Source organism: Salmo salar, unplaced genomic scaffold (assembly GCF_965601325.2).
Source record: "Salmo salar unplaced genomic scaffold, fSalSal1 ptg000468l, whole genome shotgun sequence".
Lineage (NCBI taxonomy): Eukaryota > Metazoa > Chordata > Actinopteri > Salmoniformes > Salmonidae > Salmo > Salmo salar.
Window position 1 is genome coordinate 77,501 of NW_027675396.1, and position 27,058 is coordinate 104,558.

General features: G+C 46.1%; 1 protein-coding gene across 8 annotated transcripts in view; it reads right to left on the reverse strand.

Annotated features, from left to right (window-relative positions):
• LOC123740232 (serine hydroxymethyltransferase, cytosolic) overlaps positions 1–27,058 on the reverse strand; it is a 62,201-nt gene that overhangs the window by 30,142 nt on the left and 5,001 nt on the right. For 7 of the 8 annotated variants that reach the window (XM_082971962.1, XM_082971965.1, XM_082971966.1 and 4 more), the window contains 4 exons: positions 19,161–19,275; positions 9,827–9,972; positions 3,975–4,090; positions 1–101 (listed from right to left, as the gene is read on the reverse strand). The exon at positions 1–101 is cut by the window's left edge and continues 60 nt beyond it. In XM_082971962.1, coding sequence (XP_082828088.1) covers positions 1–101; positions 3,975–4,090; positions 9,827–9,972; positions 19,161–19,259 — 462 coding nt within the window. In that variant the 5' untranslated portion in view covers positions 19,260–19,275. The remainder of the gene's footprint in view (positions 102–3,974; positions 4,091–9,826; positions 9,973–19,160; positions 19,276–27,058) is intronic. The other variant, XM_082971969.1, reaches the window with a different exon arrangement.

Consider the following 27,058-nt stretch of genomic DNA (forward strand, 5'->3'; position numbering starts at 1 on the left):
GAAACCGTGCGTCAGGTGACCTCCATCAGGGAGGTCCAGACCCATGATCCTCCCATGAGGCTCAACGATGGCCGTGTACACAGCGAAGTTAGCAGGGGAACCTATAAACACACGGCCAAGTTAGCAGGGGAACCTATAAACACACAGCCAAGTTAGCAGGGGAACCTATAAACACACAGCCAAGTTAGCAGGGGAACCAATAAACACACAGCCAAGTTAGCAGGGGAACCTATAAACACACAGCCAAGTTAGCAGGGGAACCTATAAACACACAGCCAAGTTAGCAGGGGAACCTATAAACACACAGCCAAGTTAGCAGGGGAACCTATAAACACACAGCGAAGTTAGCAGGGGAACCTATAAACACACAGCCAAGTTAGCAGGGGAACCTATAAACACACAGCCAAGTTAGCAGGGGAACCTATAAACACACAGCCAAGTTAGCAGGGGAACCAATAAACACACAGCCAAGTTAGCAGGGGAACCAATAAACACACAGCCAAGTTAGCAGGGGAACCTACAAACACACGGCCAAGTTAGCAGGGGAACCAATAAACACACAGCCAAGTTAGCAGGGGAACCTATAAACACACAGCCAAGTTAGCAGGGGAACCTATAAACACACAGCCAAGTTAGCAGGGGAACCTATAAACACACAGCGAAGTTAGCAGGGGAACCTATAAACACACAGCCAAGTTAGCAGGGGAACCTATAAACACACAGCCAAGTTAGCAGGGGAACCTATAAACACACAGCGAAGTTAGCAGGGGAACCTATAAACACACAGCCAAGTTAGCAGGGGAACCTATAAACACACGGCCAAGTTAGCAGGGGAACCTATAAACACACAGCCAAGTTAGCAGGGGAACCTATAAACACACAGCCAAGTTAGCAGGGGAACCTATAAACACACAGCCAAGTTAGCAGGGGAACCTATAAACACACAGCCAAGTTAGCAGGGGAACCTATAAACACACAGCCAAGTTAGCAGGGGAACCAATAAACACACAGCCAAGTTAGCAGGGGAACCTATAAACACACAGCCAAGTTAGCAGGGGAACCTATAAACACACAGCCAAGTTAGCAGGGGAACCTATAAACACACAGCCAAGTTAGCAGGGGAACCTATAAACACACAGCCAAGTTAGCAGGGGAACCTATAAACACACAGCCAAGTTAGCAGGGGAACCAATAAACACACAGCCAAGTTAGCAGGGGAACCAATAAACACACAGCCAAGTTAGCAGGGGAACCTATAAACACACAGCCAAGTTAGCAGGGGAACCTATAAACACACAGCCAAGTTAGCAGGGGAACCTATAAACACACAGCCAAGTTATCAGGGGAACCTATAAACACACAGCCAAGTTAGCAGGGGAACCTATAAACACAGCCAAGTTAGCAGGGGAACCTATAAACACACAGCCAAGTTAGCAGGGGAACCAATAAACACACAGCCAAGTTAGCAGGGGAACCAATAAACACACAGCCAAGTTAGCAGGGGAACCAATAAACACACAGCCAAGTTAGCAGGGGAACCTATAAACACACAGCCAAGTTAGCAGGGGAACCAATAAACACACAGCCAGGTTAGCAGGGGAACCTATAAACACACAGCCAAGTTAGCAGGGGAACCTATAAACACACAGCCAAGTTAGCAGGGGAACCAATAAACACACAGCCAAGTTAGCAGGGGAACCAATAAACACACAGCCAAGTTAGCAGGGGAACCTATAAACACACAGCCAAGTTAGCAGGGGAACCAATAAACACACAGCCAGGTTAGCAGGGGAACCTATAAACACACAGCCAAGTTAGCAGGGGAACCTATAAACACACAGCCAAGTTAGCAGGGGAACCTATAAACACACAGCCAAGTTAGCAGGGGAACCTATAAACACACAGCCAAGTTAGCAGGGGAACCTATAAACACACAGCCAAGTTAGCAGGGGAACCAATAAACACACAGCCAAGTTAGCAGGGGAACCTATAAACACACAGCCAAGTTAGCAGGGGAACCTATAAACACACAGCCAAGTTAGCAGGGGAACCTATAAACACACAGCCAAGTTAGCAGGGGAACCTATAAACACACAGCCAAGTTAGCAGGGGAACCAATAGACACACAGCCAAGTTAGTGTGTGTAGTGTGTGTGTAGTGTGTGTGGTGTGTAGTGTGTGTGTGTAGTGTAGTGTGTGTGTGTAGTGTGTGTGTAGTGTGTGTGTGTGTAATGTATGTGTGTAGTGTGTGTGTGTGTAGTGTGTGTGTGTGTGTATAGTGTGTGTGTAGTGTGTGTATAGTGTGTGTGTAGTGTGTGTGTGTGTGTATAGTGTGTGTGTGTGTAGTGTGTGTATAGTGTGTGTGTAGTGTGTGTGTAGTGTGTGTGTGTGTAGTGTGTATGTAGTGTGTGTGTAGTGTGTGTGTGGTGTGTAGTGTGTGTGTGTCTCTGTGTAGTGTGTGTGTAGTGTAGGTGTGTGTATAGTGTGTGTATGTATGTGTGTGTCTCTGTGTAGTGTGTGTGTGTGTATAGTGTGTGTGTGTATAGTGTGTGTGTAGTGTGTGTGTAGTGTGTGTGTGTGTGTAGTGTGTGTAGTGTGTATGTAGTGTGTGTGTAGTGTGTGTGTGGTGTGTAGTGTGTGTGTGTCTCTGTGTAGTGTGTGTGTAGTGTAGGTGTGTGTATAGTGTGTGTAGTGTGTGGTGTGTGTGTGTCTCTGTGTAGTGTGTGTGTAGTGTAGGTGTGTGTATAGTGTGTGTATGTATGTGTGTGTCTCTGTGTAGTGTGTGTATAGTGTGTGTGTGTGTGTATAGTGTGTGTGTAGTGTGTGTGGTGTGTAGTGTGTGTGTGTGTGTGTGTGTGTAGAGTGTGTGTGTAGTGTGTGTGTGGTGTGTAGTGTGTGTGTGTCTCTGTGTAGTGTGTGTGTAGTGTAGGTGTGTGTATAGTGTGTGTATGTATGTGTGTGTCTCTGTGTAGTGTGTGTGTAGTGTAGGTGTGTGTATAGTGTGTGTGTGTAGTGTAGGTGTGTGTATAGTGTGTGTATGTATGTGTGTGTCTCTGTGTAGTGTGTGTATAGTGTGTGTGTGTGTGTATAGTGTGTGTGTAGTGTGTGTGGTGTGTAGTGTGTGTGTGTGTGTGTGTGTAGAGTGTGTGTGTAGTGTGTGTGTGGTGTGTAGTGTGTGTGTGTCTCTGTGTAGTGTGTGTGTAGTGTAGGTGTGTGTATAGTGTGTGTATGTATGTGTGTGTCTCTGTGTAGTGTGTGTGTAGTGTAGGTGTGTGTATAGTGTGTGTGTGTAGTGTAGGTGTGTGTATAGTGTGTGTATGTATGTGTGTGTCTCTGTGTAGTGTGTGTATAGTGTGTGTGTGTGTGTATAGTGTGTGTGTAGTGTGTGTGGTGTGTAGTGTGTGTGTGTGTGTGTGTGTAGAGTGTGTGTGTAGTGTGTGTGTGGTGTGTAGTGTGTGTGTGTCTCTGTGTAGTGTGTGTGTAGTGTAGGTGTGTGTATAGTGTGTGTATGTATGTGTGTGTCTCTGTGTAGTGTGTGTGTAGTGTAGGTGTGTGTATAGTGTGTGTGTGTAGTGTAGGTGTGTGTATAGTGTGTGTATGTATGTGTGTGTCTCTGTGTAGTGTGTGTGTAGTGTAGGTGTGTGTATAGTGTGTGTGTGTAGTGTAGGTGTGTGTATAGTGTGTGTATGTATGTGTGTGTCTCTGTGTAGTGTGTGTATAGTGTGTGTGTGTGTGTATAGTGTGTGTGTAGTGTGTGTGGTGTGTAGTGTGTGTGTGTGTGTGTGTGTAGAGTGTGTGTGTAGTGTGTGTGTGGTGTGTAGTGTGTGTGTGTCTCTGTGTAGTGTGTGTGTAGTGTAGGTGTGTGTATAGTGTGTGTATGTATGTGTGTGTCTCTGTGTAGTGTGTGTGTAGTGTAGGTGTGTGTATAGTGTGTGTGTGTAGTGTAGGTGTGTGTATAGTGTGTGTGTGTATTACCTGAGTAGGGCTGGACATTGACCCCCCACCTGTCAGCCTCCAGTCCGTAGACCTCCAGAGCTCTCCTCTGACACACACGCTCCAACTCATCCACATGTTCTGTTCCCCCGTAGTACCTACACACACACACACACACACACACACACACACACACACACACACAACCAGTCTAAAGTTTTATAACACCAACTCATTCAACGGTTTTTCTTTATTTTTTTTTACTATTTTCTACATCGTAGAATCAAAACTATGGAATAATGTAGTTAAACAAATCAAAATATATATTTTATATTTGAGTTTCTTCAAAGTATCCTGGATGACAGGTTTGTAGTCTCCTGGACGGCTCTGTAAGATAACCAACCCCATTCTCTCTCAGGGATAGATAACCAACCCCATTCTCTCTCAGGGATAGATAACCAAACCCCATTCTCTCTCAGGGATAGATAACCAAACCCCATTCTCTCTCAGGGATAGATAACCAAACCCCATTCTCTCTCAGGGATAGATAACCAAACCCCTTCTCTCTCAGGGATAGATAAACAAACCCCATTCTCTCTCAGGGATAGATAACCAAACCCCATTCTCTCTCAAGGATAGATAACCAAACCCCATTCTCTCTCAGGGATAGATAACCAAACCCCATTCTCTCTCTCAGGGATAGATAACCAAACCCCATTCTCTCTCTCAGGGATAGATAACCAAACCCCATTCTCTCTCAGGGATAGATAACCAAACCCCATTCTCTCTCTCAGGGATAGATAACCAAACCCCATTCTCTCTCTCAGGGATAGATAACCAAACCCCATTCTCTCTCTCAGGGATAGATAACCAAACCCCATTCTCTCTCAGGGATAGATAACCAACCCCATTCTCTCTCAGGGATAGATAACCAAACCCCATTCTCTCTCAGGGATAGATAACCAAACCCCATTCTCTCTCAGGGATAGATAACCAAACCCCATTCTCTCTCAGGGATAGATAACCAAACCCCTTCTCTCTCAGGGATAGATAAACAAACCCCATTCTCTCTCAGGGATAGATAACCAAACCCCATTCTCTCTCAGGGATAGATAACCAAACCCCATTCTCTCTCTCAGGGATAGATAACCAAACCCCATTCTCTCTCTCAGGGATAGATAACCAAACCCCATTCTCTCTCAGGGATAGATAACCAAACCCCATTCTCTCTCTCAGGGATAGATAACCAAACCCCATTCTCTCTCTCAGGGATAGATAACCAAACCCCATTCTCTCTCAGGGATAGATAACCAAACCCCATTCTCTCTCAGGGATAGATAACCAAACCCCATTCTCTCTCAGGGATAGATAACCAAACCCCATTCTCTCTCAGGGATAGATAACCAAACCCCATTCTCTCTCAGGGATAGATAACCTACCCCATTCTCTCTCAGGGATAGATAACCAAACCCCATTCTCTCTCAGGGATAGATAACCAAACCCCATTCTCTCTCAGGGATAGATAACCAAACCCCATTCTCTCTCAGGGATAGATAACCAAACCCCATTCTCTCTCAGGGATAGATAACCAAACCCCATTCTCTCTCAGGGATAGATAACCAACCCCATTCTCTCTCAGGGATAGATAACCAACCCCATTCTCTCTCAGGGATAGATAACCAACCCCATTCTCTCTCAGGGATAGATAACCAAACCCCATTCTCTCTCAGGGATAGATAACCAAACCCCATTCTCTCTCAGGGATAGATAACCAACCCCATTCTCTCTCAGGGATAGATAACCAAACCCATTCTCTCTCAGGGATAGATAACCAAACCCATTCTCTCTCAGGGATAGATAACCAAACCCATTCTCTCTCAGGGATAGATAACCAAACCCATTCTCTCTCAGGGATAGATAACCAAACCCATTCTCTCTCAGGGATAGATAACCAAACCCATTCTCTCTCAGGGATAGATAACCAAACCCATTCTCTCTCAGGGATAGATAACCAAACCCATTCTCTCTCAGGGATAGATAACCAAACCCATTCTCTCTCAGGGATAGATAACCAAACCCCATTCTCTCTCAGGGATAGATAACCAAACCCCATTCTCTCTCAGGGATAGATAACCAACCCCATTCTCTCTCAGGGATAGATAACCAACCCCATTCTCTCTCAGGGATAGATAACCAACCCCATTCTCTCTCAGGGATAGATAACCAACCCCATTCTCTCTCAGGGATAGATAACCAAACCCATTCTCTCTCAGGGATAGATAACCAAACCCATTCTCTCTCAGGGATAGATAACCAACCCCATTCTCTCTCAGGGATAGATAACCAACCCCATTCTCTCTCAGGGATAGATAACCAACCCCATTCTCTCTCAGGGATAGATAACCAACCCCATTCTCTCTCAGGGATAGATAACCAACCCCATTCTCTCTCAGGGATAGATAACCAACCCCATTCTCTCTCAGGGATAGATAACCAACCCCATTCTCTCTCAGGGATAGATAACCAACCCCATTCTCTCTCAGGGATAGATAACCAACCCCATTCTCTCTCAGGGATAGATAACCAACCCCATTCTCTCTCAGGGATAGATAACCAACCCCCATTCTCTCTCAGGGATAGATAACCAACCCCCATTCTCTCTCAGGGATAGATAACCAACCCCATTCTCTCTCAGGGATAGATAACCAACCCCATTCTCTCTCAGGGATAGATAACCAACCCCATTCTCTCTCAGGGATAGATAACCAACCCCATTCTCTCTCAGGGATAGATAACCAACCCCATTCTCTCTCAGGGATAGATAACCAACCCCATTCTCTCTCAGGGATAGATAACCAACCCCATTCTCTCTCAGGGATAGATAACCAAACCCCATTCTCTCTCAGGGATAGATAACCAAACCCCATTCTCTCTCAGGGATAGATAACCAACCCCATTCTCTCTCAGGGATAGATAACCAAACCCAATTCTCTCTCAGGGATAGATAACCAACCCCATTCTCTCTCAGGGATAGATAACCAACCCCATTCTCTCTCAGGGATAGATAACCAACCCCATTCTCTCTCAGGGATAGATAACCAACCCCATTCTCTCTCAGGGATAGATAACCAAACCCATTCTTTCTCTCTCTCTCCCCCCCACCACCAGTTTTAAAAAAGACATAATTGTGGGAAATCTGCTTTTAGTTATCGTTGTCCCTGGTGTGTAGAACAATATTCAGAATTCCTTGCAGTTAGATATTCTGATTCCTTCCAGGCATTGAAGACTTTTTGTTACAGAATGCGAATGCTTTTCTTAAATATATTTAAATGTTGTTTAGGGCAGCAGGTGGCCTAGTGGTTAGAGCGTTGGGCCAGTAACCAGCAGGTAGCCTAGTGGTTAGAGCGTTGGGCCAGTAACCAGCAGGTAGCCTAGTGGTTAGAGCGTTGGGCCAGTAACCAGCAGGTAGCCTAGTGGTTAGAGCGTTGGGCCAGTAACCAGCAGGTGGCCTAGTGGTTAGAGCGTTGGGCCAGTAACCAGCAGGTAGCCTAGTGGTTAGAGCGTTGGGCCAGTAACCAGCAGGTAGCCTAGTGGTTAGAGCGTTGGGCCAGTAACCAGCAGGTAGCCTAGTGGTTAGAGCGTTGGGCCAGTAACCAGCAGGTAACCTAGTGGTTAGAGCGTTGGGCCAGTAACCAGCAGGTAGCCTAGTGGTTAGAGCGTTGGGCCAGTAACCAGCAGGTAGCCTAGTGGTTAGAGCGTTGGGCCAGTAACCAGCAGGTAGCCTAGTGGTTAGAGCGTTGGGCCAGTAACCAGCAGGTAGCCTAGTGGTTAGAGCGTTGGGCCAGTAACCAGCAGGTAGCCTAGTGGTTAGAGCGTTGGGCCAGTAACCAGCAGGTAGCGTAGTGGTTAGAGCGTTGGGCCAGTAACCAGCAGGTAACCTAGTGGTTAGAGCGTTGGGCCAGTAACCAGCAGGTAGCCTAGTGGTTAGAGCGTTGGGCCAGTAACCAGCAGGTAGCCTAGTGGTTAGAGCGTTGGGCCAGTAACCAGCAGGTAGCCTAGTGGTTAGAGGGTTGGGCCAGTAACCAGCAGGTGGCCTAGTGGTTAGAGCGTTGGGCCAGTAACCAGCAGGTAGCCTAGTGGTTAGAGCGTTGGGCCAGTAACCAGCAGGTGGCCTAGTGGTTAGAGCGTTGGGCCAGTAACCAGCAGGTAGCCTAGTGGTTAGAGCGTTGGGCCAGTAACCAGCAGGTAGCCTAGTGGTTAGAGCGTTGGGACAGTAACCAGCAGGTAGCCTAGTGGTTAGAGCGTTGGGCCAGTAACCAGCAGGTAGCCTAGTGGTTAGAGCGTTGGGCCAGTAACCAGCAGGTAGCCTAGTGGTTAGAGCGTTGGGCCAGTAACCAGCAGGTAGCCTAGTGGTTAGAGCGTTGGGCCAGTAACCAGCAGGTGGCCTAGTGGTTAGAGCGTTGGGCCAGTAACCAGCAGGTAACCTAGTGGTTAGAGCGTTGGGCCAGTAACCAGCAGGTAGCCTAGTGGTTAGAGCGTTGGGCCAGTAACCAGCAGGTAGCCTAGTGGTTAGAGCGTTGGGCCAGTAACCAGCAGGTAGCCTAGTGGTTAGAGCGTTGGGCCAGTAACCAGCAGGTGGCCTAGTGGTTAGAGCGTTGGGCCAGTAACCAGCAGGTAGCCTAGTGGTTAGAGAGTTGGGCCAGTAACCAGCAGGTAGCCTAGTGGTTAGAGCGTTGGGCCAGTAACCAGCAGGTAACGTAGTGGTTAGAGCGTTGGGCCAGTAACCAGCAGGTAGCCTAGTGGTTAGAGCGTTGGGCCAGTAACCAGCAGGTAGCCTAGTGGTTAGAGCGTTGGGCCAGTAACCAGCAGGTGGCCTAGTGGTTAGAGCGTTGGGCCAGTAACCAGCAGGTAGCCTAGTGGTTAGAGGGTTGGGCCAGTAACCAGCAGGTAGCCTAGTGGTTAGAGCGTTGGGCCAGTAACCAGCAGGTAGCCTAGTGGTTAGAGCGTTGGGCCAGTAACCAGCAGGTGGCCTAGTGGTTAGAGCATTGGGACAGTAACCAGCAGGTAGCCTAGTGGTTAGAGAGTTGGGCCAGTAACCAGCAGGTAGCCTAGTGGTTAGAGCGTTGGGCCAGTAACCAGCAGGTAACCTAGTGGTTAGAGCGTTGGGCCAGTAACCAGCAGGTAACCTAGTGGTTAGAGCGTTGGGCCAGTAACCAGCAGGTAGCCTAGTGGTTAGAGCGTTGGGCCAGTAACCAGCAGGTAGCCTAGTGGTTAGAGCATTGGGCCAGTAACCAGCAGGTAGCCTAGTGGTTAGAGCGTCGGGCCAGTAACCAGCAGGTAGCCTAGTGGTTAGAGCGTTGGGCCAGTAACCAGCAGGTAGCCTAGTGGTTAGAGCGTCGGCCCAGTAACCAGCAGGTAGCCTAGTGGTTAGAGCGTCGGGCCAGTAACCAGCAGGTAGCCTAGTGGTTAGAGCGTTGGGCCAGTAACCAGCAGGTAGTCTAGTGGTTAGAGCGTTGGGCCAGTAACCAGCAGGTAGCCTAGTGGTTAGAGCGTTGGGCCAGTAACCAGCAGGTAGCCTAGTGGTTAGAGCGTTGGGCCAGTAAACCGAAAGGTGTGACACATTGAATCCCCCATTTGTTCGTTCTGCTCCTGAACAAGGCAGTTAAACCCACTGTTCCCTGGTGGGCCGTCATTGTGAATAAGAATTTGTTCTTAACTGACTTGCCTAGTTAAATAAAGGTTCATACAGGTTCATAGTGCCCACCGCTGTCCAGGATACCCCTCTGAGTGACTCCCTGTTTAAATAAAGGTTCATAAAGGTTCCTAAAGGTTCATAAAGGTTCATAAAGGTTCATAAAGGTTCCTAAAGGTTCATAAAGGTTCATAGCACCCACCGCTGTCCGGGATACCCCTCTGAGTACTTGTTGTTCATACAGGACCCCAGGGCTTCCAGAACGGCTCTGGAGGTGAAGTTCTCTGATGCGATCAGCTCCAGGCCAAAGGTCTGACGATGCTTCTCTCGCTTGATGATGGAGAACACCTACACAATACACCGTTTCATTATAATACACACCTACACAATACACCGTTTCATTATAATACACCTACACAATACACCGTTTCATTATAATACACACCTACACAATACACCGTTTCATTATAATAAACACCTACACAATACACCGTTTCATTATAATACACACACCTACACAATACACCGTTTCATTATAATACACACACCTACACAATACACCGTTTCATTATAATACACACACCTACACACAATACACCGTTTCATTATAATACACCTACACAATACACCGTTTCATTATAATACACACACCTACACAATACACCGTTTCATTATAATACACACCCCTACACACAATACACCGTTTCATTATAATACACACACCTACACAATACACCGTTTCATTATAATACACACCCCTACACAATACACCGTTTCATTATAATACACACACCTACACAATACACCGTTTCATTATAATACACACACCTACACAATACACCGTTTCATTATAATACACACCCCTACACACAATACACCGTTTCATTATAATACACACCCCTACACACAATACACCGTTTCATTATAATACACACCTACACCATACACCGTTTCATTATAATACACACACCTACACCATACACCGTTTCATTATAATACACACACCTACACCATACACCGTTTCATTATAATACACACACCTACACAATACACCGTTTCATTATAATACACACACCTACACAATACACCGTTTCATTATAATACACACACCTACACAATACACCGTTTCATTATAATACACACACCTACACAATACACCGTTTCATTATAATACACACACCTACACAATACACCGTTTCATTATAATACACACCTACACAATACACCGTTTCATTATAATACACACACCTACACAATACACCGTTTCATTATAATACACACACCTACACAATACACCGTTTCATTATAATACACACACCTACACAATACACCGTTTCATTATAATACACCTACACAATACACCGTTTCATTATAATACACACACCTACACAATACACCGTTTCATTATAATACACACACCTACACAATACACCGTTTCATTATAATACACACACCTACACAATACACCGTTTCATTATAATACACACCCACCTACACAATACACCGTTTCATTATAATACACACCCACCTACACAATACACCGTTTCATTATAATACACACCCACCTACACAATACACCGTTTCATTATAATACACACCCACCTACACAATACACCGTTTCATTATAATACACACCCCTACACAATACACCGTTTCATTATAATACACACCCCTACACAATACACCGTTTCATTATAATACACACCCCTACACAATACACCGTTTCATTATAATACACACACCTACACAATACACCGTTTCATTATAATACACACACCTACACAATACACCGTTTCATTATAATACACACACCTACACAATACACCGTTTCATTATAATACACACACCTACACAATACACCGTTTCATTATAATACACACACCTACACAATACACCGTTTCATTATAATACACACACCTACACAATACACCGTTTCATTATAATACACACACCTACACAATACACCGTTTCATTATAATACACACACCTACACAATACACCGTTTCATTATAACACACACCTACACAATACACCGTTTCATTATAATACACACACCTACACAATACACCGTTTCATTATAATACACACACCTACACAATACACCGTTTCATTATAATACACACACCTACACAATACACCGTTTCATTATAATACACACACCTACACAATACACCGTTTCATTATAATACACCCCTACACAATACACCGTTTCATTATAATACACACCTACACAATACACCGTTTCATTATAATACACACCTACACAATACACCGTTACATTATAATACACACACCTACACACAATACACCGTTGCATTATAATACACACACCTACACACAATACACCGTTTCATTATAATACACACCTACACAATACACCGTTACATTATAATACACACCTACACAATACACCGTTACATTATAATACACACACCTACACAATACACCGTTTCATTATAATACACCGTTTCATTATAATACACACACCTACACAATACACCGTTTCATTATAATACACACACCTACACAATACACCGTTTCATTATAATACACACCCCTACACAATACACCGTTTCATTATAATACACACCTACACAATACACCGTTTCATTATAATACACACCTACACAATACACCGTTTCATTATAATACACACCTACACAATACACCGTTTCATTATAATACACACCTACACAATACACCGTTTCATTATAATACACACACCTACACAATACACCGTTTCATTATAATACACACACCTACACAATACACCGTTTCATTATAATACACACACCTACACAATACACCGTTTCATTATAATACACCTACACAATACACCGTTTCATTATAATACACACACCTACACAATACACCGTTTCATTATAATACACACACCTACACAATACACCGTTTCATTATAATACACACCTACACAATACACCGTTTCATTATAATACACCTACACAATACACCGTTTCATTATAATACACACACCTACACAATACACCGTTTCATTATAATACACACACCTACACAATACACCGTTTCATTATAATACACACACCTACACAATACACCGTTTCATTATAATACACCTACACAATACACCGTTTCATTATAATACACACACCTACACAATACACCGTTTCATTATAATACACACACCTACACAATACACCGTTTCATTATAATACACACCTACACAATACACCGTTTCATTATAATACACACACCTACACAATACACCGTTTCATTATAATACACACACCTACACAATACACAGTTTCATTATAATACACCTACACAATACACCGTTTCATTATAACACACACCTACACACAATACACCGTTTCATTATAATACAAACACCTACACACAATACACCGTTTCATTATAATACAAACACCTACACAATACACCGTTTCATTATAATACACACACCTACACAATACACCGTTTCATTATAATACACACCTACACAATACACCGTTTCATTATAATACACACCTACACAATACACCGTTTCATTATAATACACACCTACACACAATACACCGTTTCATTATAATACACACCTACACACAATACACCGTTTCATTATAATACACACACCTACACAATACACCGTTTCATTATAATACACCTACACAATACACCGTTTCATTATAATACACACCTACACAATACACCGATTCATTATAATACACACCTACACAATACACCGTTTCATTATAATACACACCCACCTACACAATACACCGTTTCATTATAATACACACACCTACACAATACACCGTTTCATTATAATACACCGTTTCATTATAATACACACCTACACAATACACCGTTTCATTATAATACACACCTAGAACAATACACCGTTTCATTATAATACACCGTTTCATTATAATACACACCTACACAATACACCGTTTCATTATAATACACACACCTACACAATACACCGTTTCATTATAATACACACACCTACACAATACACCGTTTCATTATAATACACACACCTACACAATACACCGTTTCATTATAATACACACACCTACACAATACACCGTTTCATTATAATACACACCCCTACACAATACACCGTTTCATTATAATACACACCTACACAATACACCGTTTCATTATAATACACACCTACACAATACACCGTTTCATTATAATACACACACCTACACAATACACCGTTTCATTATAATACACACACCTACACAATACACCGTTTCATTATAATACACACCTACACAATACACCGTTTCATTATAATACACACACCTACACAATACACCGTTTCATTATAATACACACACCTACACAATACACCGTTTCATTATAATACACACCCCTACACAATACACCGTTTCATTATAATACACACCCCTACACAATACACCGTTTCATTATAATACACACACCTACACAATACACCGTTTCATTATAATACACACACCTACACAATACACCGTTTCATTATAATACACACACCTACACAATACACCGTTTCATTATAATACACACACCTACACAATACACCGTTTCATTATAATACACACACCTACACAATACACCGTTTCATTATAATACACACACCTACACACAATACACCGTTTCATTATAATACACACACCTACACACAATACACCGTTTCATTATAATACACACACCTACACAATACACCGTTTCATTATAATACACACACCTACACAATACACCGTTTCATTATAATACACACACCTACACAATACAGCGTTTCATTATAATACACACACCTACACAATACAGCGTTTCATTATAATACACACACCTACACAATACAGCGTTTCATTATAATACACACACCTACACAATACACCGTTTCATTATAATACACACCTACACAATACACCGTTTCATTATAATACACACACCTACACAATACACCGTTTCATTATAATACACACCTACACAATACACCGTTTCATTATAATACACACACCTACACAATACACCGTTTCATTATAATACACACACCTACACAATACACCGTTTCATTATAATACACACACCTACACAATACACCGTTTCATTATAATACACACCTACACAATACACCGTTACATTATAATACACACCTACACAATACACCGTTTCATTATAATACACACCTACACAATACACCGTTTCATTATAATACACCTACACACAATACACCGTTTCATTATAATACACCGTTTCATTATAATACACCTACACAATACACCGTTTCATTATAATACACCTACACAATACACCGTTTCATTATAATACACACCTACACAATACACCGTTTCATTATAATACACACCTACACAATACACGGTTTCATTATAATACACACCTACACAATACACCGTTTCATTATAATACACCGTTTCATTATAATACACACACCTACACAATACACCGTTTCATTATAATACACACACCTACACAATACACCGTTTCATTATAATACACACACAATACACCATTTCATTATAATACACACACCTACACAATACACCGTTTCATTATAATACACACACCTACACAATACACCGTTTCATTATAATACACACACCTACACAATACACCGTTTCATTATAATACACACACCTACACAATACACCGTTTCATTATAATACACACACAATACACCATTTCATTATAATACACACACAATACACCATTTCATTATAATACACACACCTACACAATACACCGTTTCATTATAATACACACATCTACACAATACACCGTTTCATTATAATACACACACCTACACAATACACCGTTTCATTACAATACACCGTTTCATTATAATACACCTACACAATACACCGTTTCATTATAACACACACCTACACAATACACCGTTTCATTATAATACACACCTAAACAATACACCGTTTCATTATAACACACACCTGCACAATACACCGTTTCATTATAATACACACCTACACAATACACCGTTTCATTATAATCCACCTACACAATACACCGTTTCATTATAATACACACCTACACAATACACCGTTTCATTATAATACACCTACACAATACACCGTTTCATTATAATACACCTACACAATACACCGTTTCATTATAATACACCTACACAATACACCGTTTCATTATAATACACCTACACACAATACACCGTTTCATTATAATACAACTTTCATTATGTGTGACGTACCTCAGGGTCGTTGGAGCGGAGTGGTTCCTCATTATAATACCCCCCCGTACCTCAGGGTCGTTGGAGCGGAGTGGTCCCTCATTATAATACCCCCCCCGTACCTCAGTGTCGTTGGAGCGGAGTGGTTCCTCATTATAATACCCCCCCGTACCTCAGGGTCGTTGGAGCGGAGTGGTTCCTCATTATAATAACCCCCCCCCGTACCTCAGGGTCGTTGGAGCGGAGTGGTTCCTCATTATAATACCCCCCCGTACCTCAGGGTCGTTGGAGCGGAGTGGTTCCTCATTATAATATACCCCCCGTACCTCAGGGTCGTTGGAGCGGAGTGGTTCCTCATTATAATACCCCCCCGTACCTCAGGGTCGTTGGAGCGGAGTGGTTCCTCATTATAATACCCCCCCGTACCTCAGGGTCGTTGGAGCGGAGTGGTTCCTCATTATAATACCCCACCCCGTACCTCAGGGTCGTTGGAGCGGAGTGGTTCCTCATTATAATACCCCCCCCGTACCTCAGGGTCGTTGGAGCGGAGTGGTTCCTCATTATAATACCCCCCCCCCGTACCTCAGGGTCGTTGGAGCGGAGTGGTTCCTCATTATAATACCCCCACCCCCGTGTGACGTACCTCAGGGTCGTTGGAGCGGAGTGGTTCCTCATTATAATACCCCCCGTACCTCAGGGTCGTTGGAGCGGAGTGGTTCCTCATTATAATACCCCCCCCCCCATACCTCAGGGTCGTTGGAGCGGAGTGGTTCCTCATTATAATACCGCCAGCCCCGTGTCACGTACCTCAGGGTCGTTGGAGCGGAGTGGTTCCTCATTATAATACCCCCCGTTCCTCAGGGTCGTTGGAGCGGAGTGGTTCCTCATTATAATACCCCCCCCCCATACCTCAGGGTCGTTGGAGCGGAGTGGTTCCTCATTATAATACCCCCCCCCCGTACCTCAGGGTCGTTGGAGCGGAGTGGTTCCTCATTATAATACCACCACCCGTACCTCAGGGTCGTTGGAGCGGAGTGGTTCCTCATTATAATACCCCCCCCCCCCGTACCTCAGGGTCGTTGGAGCGGAGTGGTTCCTCATTATAATACCCCCCCGTACCTCAGGGTCGTTGGAGCGGAGTGGTTCCTCATTATAATACCCCCCGTACCTCAGGGTCGTTGGAGCGGAGTGGTTCCTCATTATAATACCCCCCCGTACCTCAGGGTCGTTGGAGCGGAGTGGTTCCTCATTATAATACCCCCCGTACCTCAGGGTCGTTGGAGCGGAGTGGTTCCTCATTATAATACCCCCCCCCGTACCTCAGGGTCGTTGGAGCGGAGTGGTTCCTCATTATAATACCCCCCCCGTACCTCAGGGTCGTTGGAGCGGAGTGGTTCCTCATTATAATACCCCCCCCGTACCTCAGGGTCGTTGGAGCGGAGTGGTTCCTCATTATAATACCCCCCGTACCTCAGGGTCGTTGGAGCGGAGTGGTTCCTTATTATAATACCCCCCCGTACCTCAGGGTCGTTGGAGCGGAGTGGTTCCTCATTATAATACCCCCCCCCCCCGTACCTCAGGGTCGTTGGAGCGGAGTGGTTCCTCATTATAATAACCCCCCGTACCCCAGGGTCGTTGGAGCGGAGTGGTTCCTCATTATAATACCCCCCCCGTACCTCAGGGTCGTTGGAGCGGAGTGGTTCCTCATTATAATACCCCCCCCGTACCTCAGGGTCGTTGGAGCGGAGTGGTTCCTCATTATAATACCCCCCCCGTACCTCAGGGTCGTTGGAGCGGAGTGGTTCCTCATTATAATACCCCCCCCCCCGTACCTCAGGGTCGTTGGAGCGGAGTGGTTCCTCATTATAATACCCCCCCCCCCGTACCTCAGGGTCGTTGGAGCGGAGTGGTTCCTCATTATAATAATCCCCCCCCCCGTACCTCAGGGTCGTTGGAGCGGAGTGGTTCCTCATTATAATACCCCCCGTACCTCAGGGTCGTTGGAGCGGAGTGGTTCCTCATTATAATACCCCCCCCGTACCTCAGGGTCGTTGGAGCGGAGTGGTTCCTCATTATAATAACCCTCCCCCCGTACCTCAGGGTCGTTGGAGCGGAGTGGTTCCTCATTATAATACCCCCCGTACCTCAGGGTCGTTGGAGCGGAGTGGTTCCTCATTATAATACCACCACCCGTACCTCAGGGTCGTTGGAGCGGAGTGGTTCCTCATTATAATACCCCCCCCCCGTACCTCAGGGTCGTTGGAGCGGAGTGGTTCCTCATTATAATACCCCCCGTACCTCAGGGTCGTTGGAGCGGAGTGGTTCCTCATTATAATACCCTCCCCCCCGTACCTCAGGGTCGTTGGAGCGGAGTGGTTCCTCATTATAATACCCCCCGTACCTCAGGGTCGTTGGAGCGGAGTGGTTCCTCATTATAATACCCCCCCCCGTACCTCAGGGTCGTTGGAGCGGAGTGGTTCCTCATTATAATACCACCACCCGTACCTCAGGGTCGTTGGAGCGGAGTGGTTCCTCATTATAATACCCCCCCCGTACCTCAGGGTCGTTGGAGCGGAGTGGTTCCTCATTATAATACCCCCCCCGTGTGACGTACCTCAGGGTCGTTGGAGCGGAGTGGTTCCTCATTATAATACCCCCCCCCCGTACCTCAGGGTCGTTGGAGCGGAGTTGTTCCTCATTATAATACCCCCCCCCCCGTACCTCAGGGTCGTTGGAGCGGAGTGGTTCCTCATTATAATACCCCCCCCCGTACCTCAGGGTCGTTGGAGCGGAGTGGTTCCTCATTATAATACCCCCCGTACCTCAGGGTCGTTGGAGCGGAGTGGTTCCTCATTATAATACCCCCCCCGTACCTCAGGGTCGTTGGAGCTGAGTGGTTCCTCATTATAATACCCCCCCCCCGTACCTCAGGGTCGTTGGAGCGGAGTGGTTCCTCATTATAATACCCCCCCCCCCCGTACCTCAGGGTCGTTGGAGCGGAGTGGTTCCTCATTATAATACCCCCCCCCGTACCTCAGGGTCGTTGGAGCGGAGTGGTTCCTCATTATAATACCCCCCGTACCTCAGGGTCGTTGGAGCGGAGTGGTTCCTCATTATAATACCCCCCCGTACCTCAGGGTCGTTGGAGCGGAGTGGTTCCTCATTATAATAACCCCCCCCGTACCTCAGGGTCGTTGGAGCGGAGTGGTTCCTCATTATAATACCCCCCGTACCTCAGGGTCGTTGGAGCGGAGTGGTTCCTCATTATAATACCCCCCCCACCCGTACCTCAGGGTCGTTGGAGCGGAGTGGTTCCTCATTATAATACCCCCCGTACCTCAGGGTCGTTGGAGCGGAGTGGTTCCTGCATCATCTTGTTGTGAGACTCCCACACGTCCTGACTGACATGGTGACTGGTACCGTTGCTATGAGACATGATGACTGGTGCTGATCTACACACACACAGACAGACAGTTAGACGATGCCAGACAGTCAGACGATGCCAGACAGTCAGACGATGCCAGACAGTCAGTCAGACGATGCCAGACAGACGATGTCAGACAGTTAGACGATGCCAGACAGTCAGTCAGTCAGACAATGCCAGACAGTCAGTCAGTCAGTCAGACGATGCCAGACAGTCAGTCAGTCAGTCAGACGATGCCAGACAGTCAGTCAGTCAGACGATGCCAGACAGTCAGTCAGTCAGACGATGCCAGACAGTCAGTCAGTCAGACGATGCCAGACAGTCAGTCAGTCAGACGATGCCAGACAGTCAGTCAGACGATGCCAGAAAGTTAGACGATACCAGACAGTCAGTCAGTCAGACGATGCCAGATGATGCCAGACAGTCAGACTATGACAAATAAGATTCAAGATGTTTGCCTCTAAATATCACTTGTTGGGAATATTTAGTCAGGTTACCACTGGAACAGCCACGTTTAAACCAACAGGACTATATTTAGTCAGGTTACCACTGGAACAGCCACGTTTAAACCAACAGGACTATATTTAGTCAGGTTACCACTGGAACAGCCACGTTTAAACCAACAGGACTATATTTAGTCAGGTTGGAACAGCCACGTTTAAACCAACAGGACTATATTTAGTCAGGTTGGAACAGCCACGTTTAAACCAACAGGACTATATTTAGTCAGGTTACCACTGGAACAGCCAGGTTTAAACCAACAGGACTATATTTAGTCAGGTTACCACTGGAACAGCCACGTTTAAACCAACAGGACTATATTTAGTCAGGTTACCACTGGAACAGCCACGTTTAAACCAACAGGACTATATTTAGTCAGGTTGGAACAGCCACGTTTAAACCAACAGGACTATATTTAGTCAGGTTACCACTGGAACAGCCACGTTTAAACCAACAGGACTATATTTAGTCAGGTTACCACTGGAACAGCCACGTTTAAACCAACAGGACTATATTTAGTCAGGTTACACTGGAACAGCCACGTTTAAACCAACAGGACTATATTTAGTCAGGTTACCACTGGAACAGCCACGTTTAAACCAACAGGACTATATTTAGTCAGGTTGGAACAGCCACGTTTAAACCAACAGGACTATATTTAGTCAGGTTACCACTGGAACAGCCACGTTTAAACCAACAGGACTATATTTAGTCAGGTTACCACTGGAACAGCCACGTTTAAACCAACAGGACTATATTTAGTCAGGTTACCACTGGAACAGCCACGTTTAAACCAACAGGACTATATTTAGTCAGGTTACCACTGGAACAGCCACGTTTAAACCAACAGGACTATATTTAGTCAGGTTACCACTGGAACAGCCACGTTTAAACCAACAGGACTATATTTAGTCAGGTTACCACTGGAACAGCCACGTTTAAACCAACAGGACTATATTTAGTCAGGTTATCACTGGAACAGCCAGCGTTTAAACCAACAGGACTATATTTAGTCAGGTTACCACTGGAACAGCCACGTTTAAACCAACAGGACTATATTTAGTCAGGTTACCACTGGAACAGCCACGTTTAAACCAACAGGACTATATTTAGTCAGGTTGGAACAGCCACGTTTAAACCAACAGGACTATATTTAGTCAGGTTACCACTGGAACAGCCACGTTTAAACCAACAGGACTATATTTAGTCAGGTTACCACTGGAACAGCCACGTTTAAACCAACAGGACTATATTTAGTCAGGTTACCACTGGAACAGCCACGTTTAAACCAACAGGACTATATTTAGTCAGGTTACCACTGGAACAGCCACGTTTAAACCAACAGGACTATATTTAGTCAGGTTACCACTGGAACAGCCACGTTTAAACCAACAGGACTATATTTAGTCAGGTTGGAACAGCCAGGTTTAAACCAACAGGACTATATTTAGTCAGGTTGGAACAGCCACGTTTAAACCAACAGGACTATATTTAGTCAGGTTACCACTGGAACAGCCACGTTTAAACCAACAGGACTATATTTAGTCAGGTTACCACTGGAACAGCCACGTTTAAACAAACAGGACTATATTTAGTCAGGTTAATCACTGGAACAGCCACGTTTAAACCAACAGGACTATATTTAGTCAGGTTACCACTGGAACAGCCACGTTTAAACCAACAGGACTATATTTAGTCAGGTTACCACTGGAACAGCCAGGTTTAAACCAACAGGACTATATTTAGTCAGGTTGGAACAGCCAGGTTTAAACCAACAGGACTATATTTAGTCAGGTTGGAACAGCCACGTTTAAACCAACAGGACTATATTTAGTCAGGTTGGAACAGCCACGTTTAAACCAACAGGACTATATTTAGTCAGGTTGGAACAGCCACGTTTAAACCAACAGGACTATATTTAGTCAGGTTGGAACAGCCACGTTTAAACCAACAGGACTATATTTAGTCAGGTCCCTGGAACAGCCACGTTTAAACCAACAGCTCTATATTTAGTCAGGTTGGAACAGCCACGTTTAAACCAACAGGACTATATTTAGTCAGGTTACCACTGGAACAGCCACGTTTAAACCAACAGGACTATATTTAGTCAGGTTGGACGCCCGCCCAGCCGGCTCTGGTCCTGTCCAGGTTCTGGTCCATAAAGTGCTCTGGTCCGGTCCTGTCCTGTCCAGGTTCTGGTCCATAAAGTGCTCTGGTCCGGTCCTGTCCAGGCTCTGGTCCATAAAGAGCTCTGGTCCGGTCCTGTCCAGGTTCTGGTCCATAAAGAGCTCTGGTCCATAAAGAGCTCTGGTCCGGTCCAGGTTCTGGTCCATAAAGTGCTCTGGTCCGGTCCTGTCCTGTCCTGGTTCTGGTCCATAAAGTGCTCTGGTCCGGTCCTGTCCAGGCTCTGGTCCATAAAGAGCTCTGGTCCGGTCCTGTCCAGGTTCTGGTCCATAAAGAGCTCTGGTCCTGTCCTGTCCAGGCTCTGGTCCATAAAGAGCTCTGGTCCGGTCCTGTCCAGGCTCTGGTCCATAAAGAACTCTGGTCCATAAAGAGCTCTGGTCCATAAAGAGCTCTGGTCCGGTCCTGTCCAGGCTCTGGTCCATAAAGAGCTCTGGTCCTGTCCTGTCCAGGTTCTGGTCCATAACGAGCTCTGGTCCATAAAGAGCTCTGGTCCGGTCCTGTCCAGGTTCTGGTCCATAAAGAGCTCTGGTCCATAAAGAGCTCTGGTCCATAAAGAGCTCTGGTCCGGTCCTGTCCAGGCTCTGGTCCATAACGAGCTCTGGTCCTGTCCAGGTTCTGGTCCATAAAGAGCTCTGGTCCATAAAGAGCTCTGGTCTGGTCCTGTCCAGGTTCTGGTCCATAAAGAGCTCTGGTCCATAAAGAGCTCTGGTCCGGTCCTGTCCAGGCTCTGGTCCATAAAGAGCTCTGGTCCGGTCCTGTCCAGGCTCTGGTCCATAAAGAGCTCTGGTCCGGTCCTGTCCAGGTTCTGGTCCATAAAGAGCTCTGGTCCGGTCCTGTCCAGGCTCTGGTCCATAAAGAGCTCTGGTCTGGTCCGGTCCTGTCCAGGTTCTGGTCCATAAAGAGCTCTGGTCCGGTCCTGTCCAGGCTCTGGTCCATAAAGAGCTCTGGTCCGGTCCTGTCCAGGCTCTGGTCCATAAAGAGCTCTGGTCCATAAAGAGCTCTGGTCCGGTCCTGTCCAGGTTCTGGTCCATAAAGAGCTCTGGTCCGGTCCTGTCCAGGTTCTGGTCCATAAAGAGCTCTGGTTCGGTCCTGTCCAGGTTCTGGTCCATAAAGAGCTCTGGTCCGGTCCTGTCCAGTGGTTAACGTTTGACCACAGGGACTTGATAAGAGCTCAGGAAACTACCCAACACCCTGTTAGACTAGAACTATGCAGTTACAACAACAACTATCCAGCCTTCACGACAACAATGATTAACTAGATAGATAACTATGGGTCACCATGACCTACATCAACAAACAAAATGGCGCACTATTACTACACGGACCAGAACCAGAACCCTACGGTCCTGGTGGAAGTAGTGGACTGATCTGAACCAGAACCCTATGGTCCTGGTGGAAGTAGTGGACTGATCAGAACCCTACGGTCCTGGTGGAAGTAGTGGACTGATCAGAACCCTATGGTCCTGGTGGAAGTAGTGGACTGATCAGAACCCTATGGTCCTGGTGGAAGTAGTGGACTGATCAGAACCCTACGGTCCTGGTGGAAGTAGTGGACTGACCAGAACCAGAACCCTATGGTCCTGGTGGAAGTAGTGGACTGATCAGAACCCTACGGTCCTGGTGGAAGTAGTGGACTGATCAGAACCCTACGGTCCTGGTGGAAGTAGTGGACTGATCAGAACCCTACGGTCCTGGTGGAAGTAGTGGACTGATCAGAACCCTACGGTCCTGGTGGAAGTAGTGGACTGATCAGAACCCTATGGTCCTGGTGGAAGTAGTGGACTGATCAGAACCAGAACCCTACGGTCCTGGTGGAAGTAGTGGACTGATCAGAACCCTACGGTCCTGGTGGAAGTAGTGGACTGATCAGAACCCTACGGTCCTGGTGGAAGTAGTGGACTGATCAGAACCCTACGGTCCTGGTGGAAGTAGTGGACTGATCAGAACCCTATGGTCCTGGTGGAAGTAGTGGACTGATCAGAACCCTACGGTCCTGGTGGAAGTAGTGGACTGATCAGAACCCTACGGTCCTGGTGGAAGTAGTGGACTGATCAGAACCCTACGGTCCTGGTGGAAGTAGTGGACTGATCAGAACCCTATGGTCCTGGTGGAAGTAGTGGACTGATCAGAACCAGAACCCTATGGTCCTGGTGGAAGTAGTGGACTGATCAGAACCCTATGGTCCTGGTGGAAGTAGTGGACTGATCAGAACCAGAACCCTAGGTCCTGGTGGAAGTAGTGGACTGATCAGAACCCTATGGTCCTGGTGGAAGTAGTGGACTGATCAGAACCCTATGGTCCTGGTGGAAGTAGTGGACTGATCAGAACCAGAACCCTATGGTCCTGGTGGAAGTAGTGGACTGATCAGAACCAGAACCCTATGGTCCTGGTGGAAGTAGTGGACTGATCAGAACCCTATGGTCCTGGTGGAAGTAGTGGACTGATCAGAACCAGAACCCTATGGTCCTGGTGGAAGTAGTGGACTGATCAGAACCCTATGGTCCTGGTGGAAGTAGTGGACTGATCAGAACCCTATGGTCCTGGTGGAAGTAGTGGACTGATCAGAACCAGAACCCTGTGGTCCTGGTGGAAGTAGTGGACTGATCAGAACCAGAACCCTATGGTCCTGGTGGAAGTAGTGGACTGATCAGAACCCTATGGTCCTGGTGGAAGTAGTGGACTGATCAGAACCCTATGGTCCTGGTGGAAGTAGTGGACTGATCAGAACCCTACGGTCCTGGTGGAAGTAGTGGACTGATCAGAACCCTATGGTCTGGTGGAAGTAGTGGACTGATCAGAACCCTAGGTCCTGGTGAAGTAGTGGACTGATCAGAACCCTATGGTCCTGGTGGAAGTAGTGGACTGATCAGAACCAGAACCCTACGGTCCTGGTGGAAGTAGTGGACTGATCAGAACCCTATGGTCCTGGTGGAAGTAGTGGACTGATCAGAACCAGAACCCTATGGTCCTGGTGGAAGTAGTGGACTGATCAGAACCCTATGGTCCTGGTGGAAGTAGTGGACTGATCAGAACCCTATGGTCCTGGTGGAAGTAGTGGACTGATCAGAACCCTACGGTCCTGGTGGAAGTAGTGGACTGATCAGAACCCTATGGTCCTGGTGGAAGTAGTGGACTGATCAGAACCAGAACCCTACGGTCCTGGTGGAAGTAGTGGACTGATCAGAACCCTATGGTCCTGGTGGAAGTAGTGGACTGATCAGAACCAGAACCCTACGGTCCTGGTGGAAGTAGTGGACTGATCAGAACCAGAACCCTACGGTCCTGGTGGAAGTAGTGGACTGATCAGAACCCTATGGTCCTGGTGGAAGTAGTGGACTGATCAGAACCCTATGGTCCTGGTGGAAGTAGTGGACTGATCAGAACCAGAACCCTACGGTCCTGGTGGAAGTAGTGGACTGATCAGAACCCTATGGTCCTGGTGGAAGTAGTGGACTGATCAGAACCCTATGGTCCTGGTGGAAGTAGTGGACTGATCAGAACCAGAACCCTACGGTCCTGGTGGAAGTAGTGGACTGATCAGAACCCTATGGTCCTGGTGGAAGTAGTGGACTGATCAGAACCAGAACCCTATGGTCCTGGTGGAAGTAGTGCACTATGTAGGGAATAGGATGCCAGTTGGTACGACCCTAGTGGAAATAGGGCACTATGTAGGGAATAGGATGCCAGTTGGTACGACCCTAGTGGAAATAGGGCACTATGTAGGGAATAGGGTGCCAGTTGGTACGACCATAGTGGAAATAGGGCACTATGTAGGGAATAGGGTGCCAGTTGGTACGACCATAGTGGAAATAGGGCACTATGTAGGGAATAGGGTGCCAGTTGGTACGACCCTAGTGGAAATAGGGCACTATGTAGGGAATAGGGTGCCAGTTGGTACGGCCCTAGTGGAAATAGGGCACTATGTAGGGAATAGGGTGCCAGTTGGTACGACCATAGTGGAAATAGGGCACTATGTAGGGAATAGGGTGCCAGTTGGTACGACCATAGTGGAAATAGGGCACTATGTAGGGAATAGGGTGCCAGTTGGTACGACCCTAGTGGAAATAGGGCACTATGTAGGGAATAGGGTGCCAGTTGGTACGGCCCTAGTGGAAATAGGGCACTATGTAGGGAATAGGGTGCCAGTTGGTACGACCCTAGTGGAAATAGGGCACTATGTAGGGAATAGGGTGCCAGTTGGTACGACCCTAGTGGAAATAGGGCACTATGTAGGGAATAGGATGCCAGTTGGTACGACCCTAGTGGAAATAGGGCACTATGTAGGGAATAGGGTGCCAGTTGGTACGGCCCTAGTGGAAATAGGGCACTATGTAGGGAATAGGGTGCCAGTTGGTACGACCCTAGTGGAAATAGGGCACTATGTAGGGAATAGGGTGCCAGTTGGTACGACCCTAGAGGAAATAGGGCACTATGTAGGGAATAGGGCGCGACCCCTTGTCACTGCCACTCTGTGTCTGATGTAACAGCAGCAGGACTCATGACTTCTGTTATCTAGTTTGGCCAAATTACAGAGACCAGCCACCGTCAGCTCACTGACCGAGAGCGATGAAGTAACACATTCTGTGTTTTTCAGCCTGCGACCCCAAATTAGAAATTCTGTATTTTCCCGGGACTCAGAGTTTAGGAAAATATGCAACTTTTACATAAATATCAGTACATTTCATTGCCCTTATGCATAAAACAAATAACAATGGCATTAAATATCCGTATAAATATCCATTCGTGTTTATTTACCCTCCATTAAAAACACTCATATCTGTCTAGGTTGGAACTGTTGAAATAAAATACATATTTTATTTATTCTGAACTGGAATAAAGTGATTGATCACATCACACACAGTCCTAACGACAGCAGGTCTATTCTGGCCTCTGTTTCTAACAGCACTGAGGTCCTAACGACAGCAGGTCTATTCAGGCCTCTGTTTCTAACAACACTGAGGTCCTAACGACAGCAGGTCTATTCTGGCCTCTGTTTTTAACGACACTGAGGTCCTAATGACAGCAGGTCTATTCTGGCCTCTGTTTCTAACAGCACTGAGGTCCTAATGACAGCAGGTCTATTCAGGCCTCTGTTTCTAACAACACTGAGGTCCTAACGACAGCAG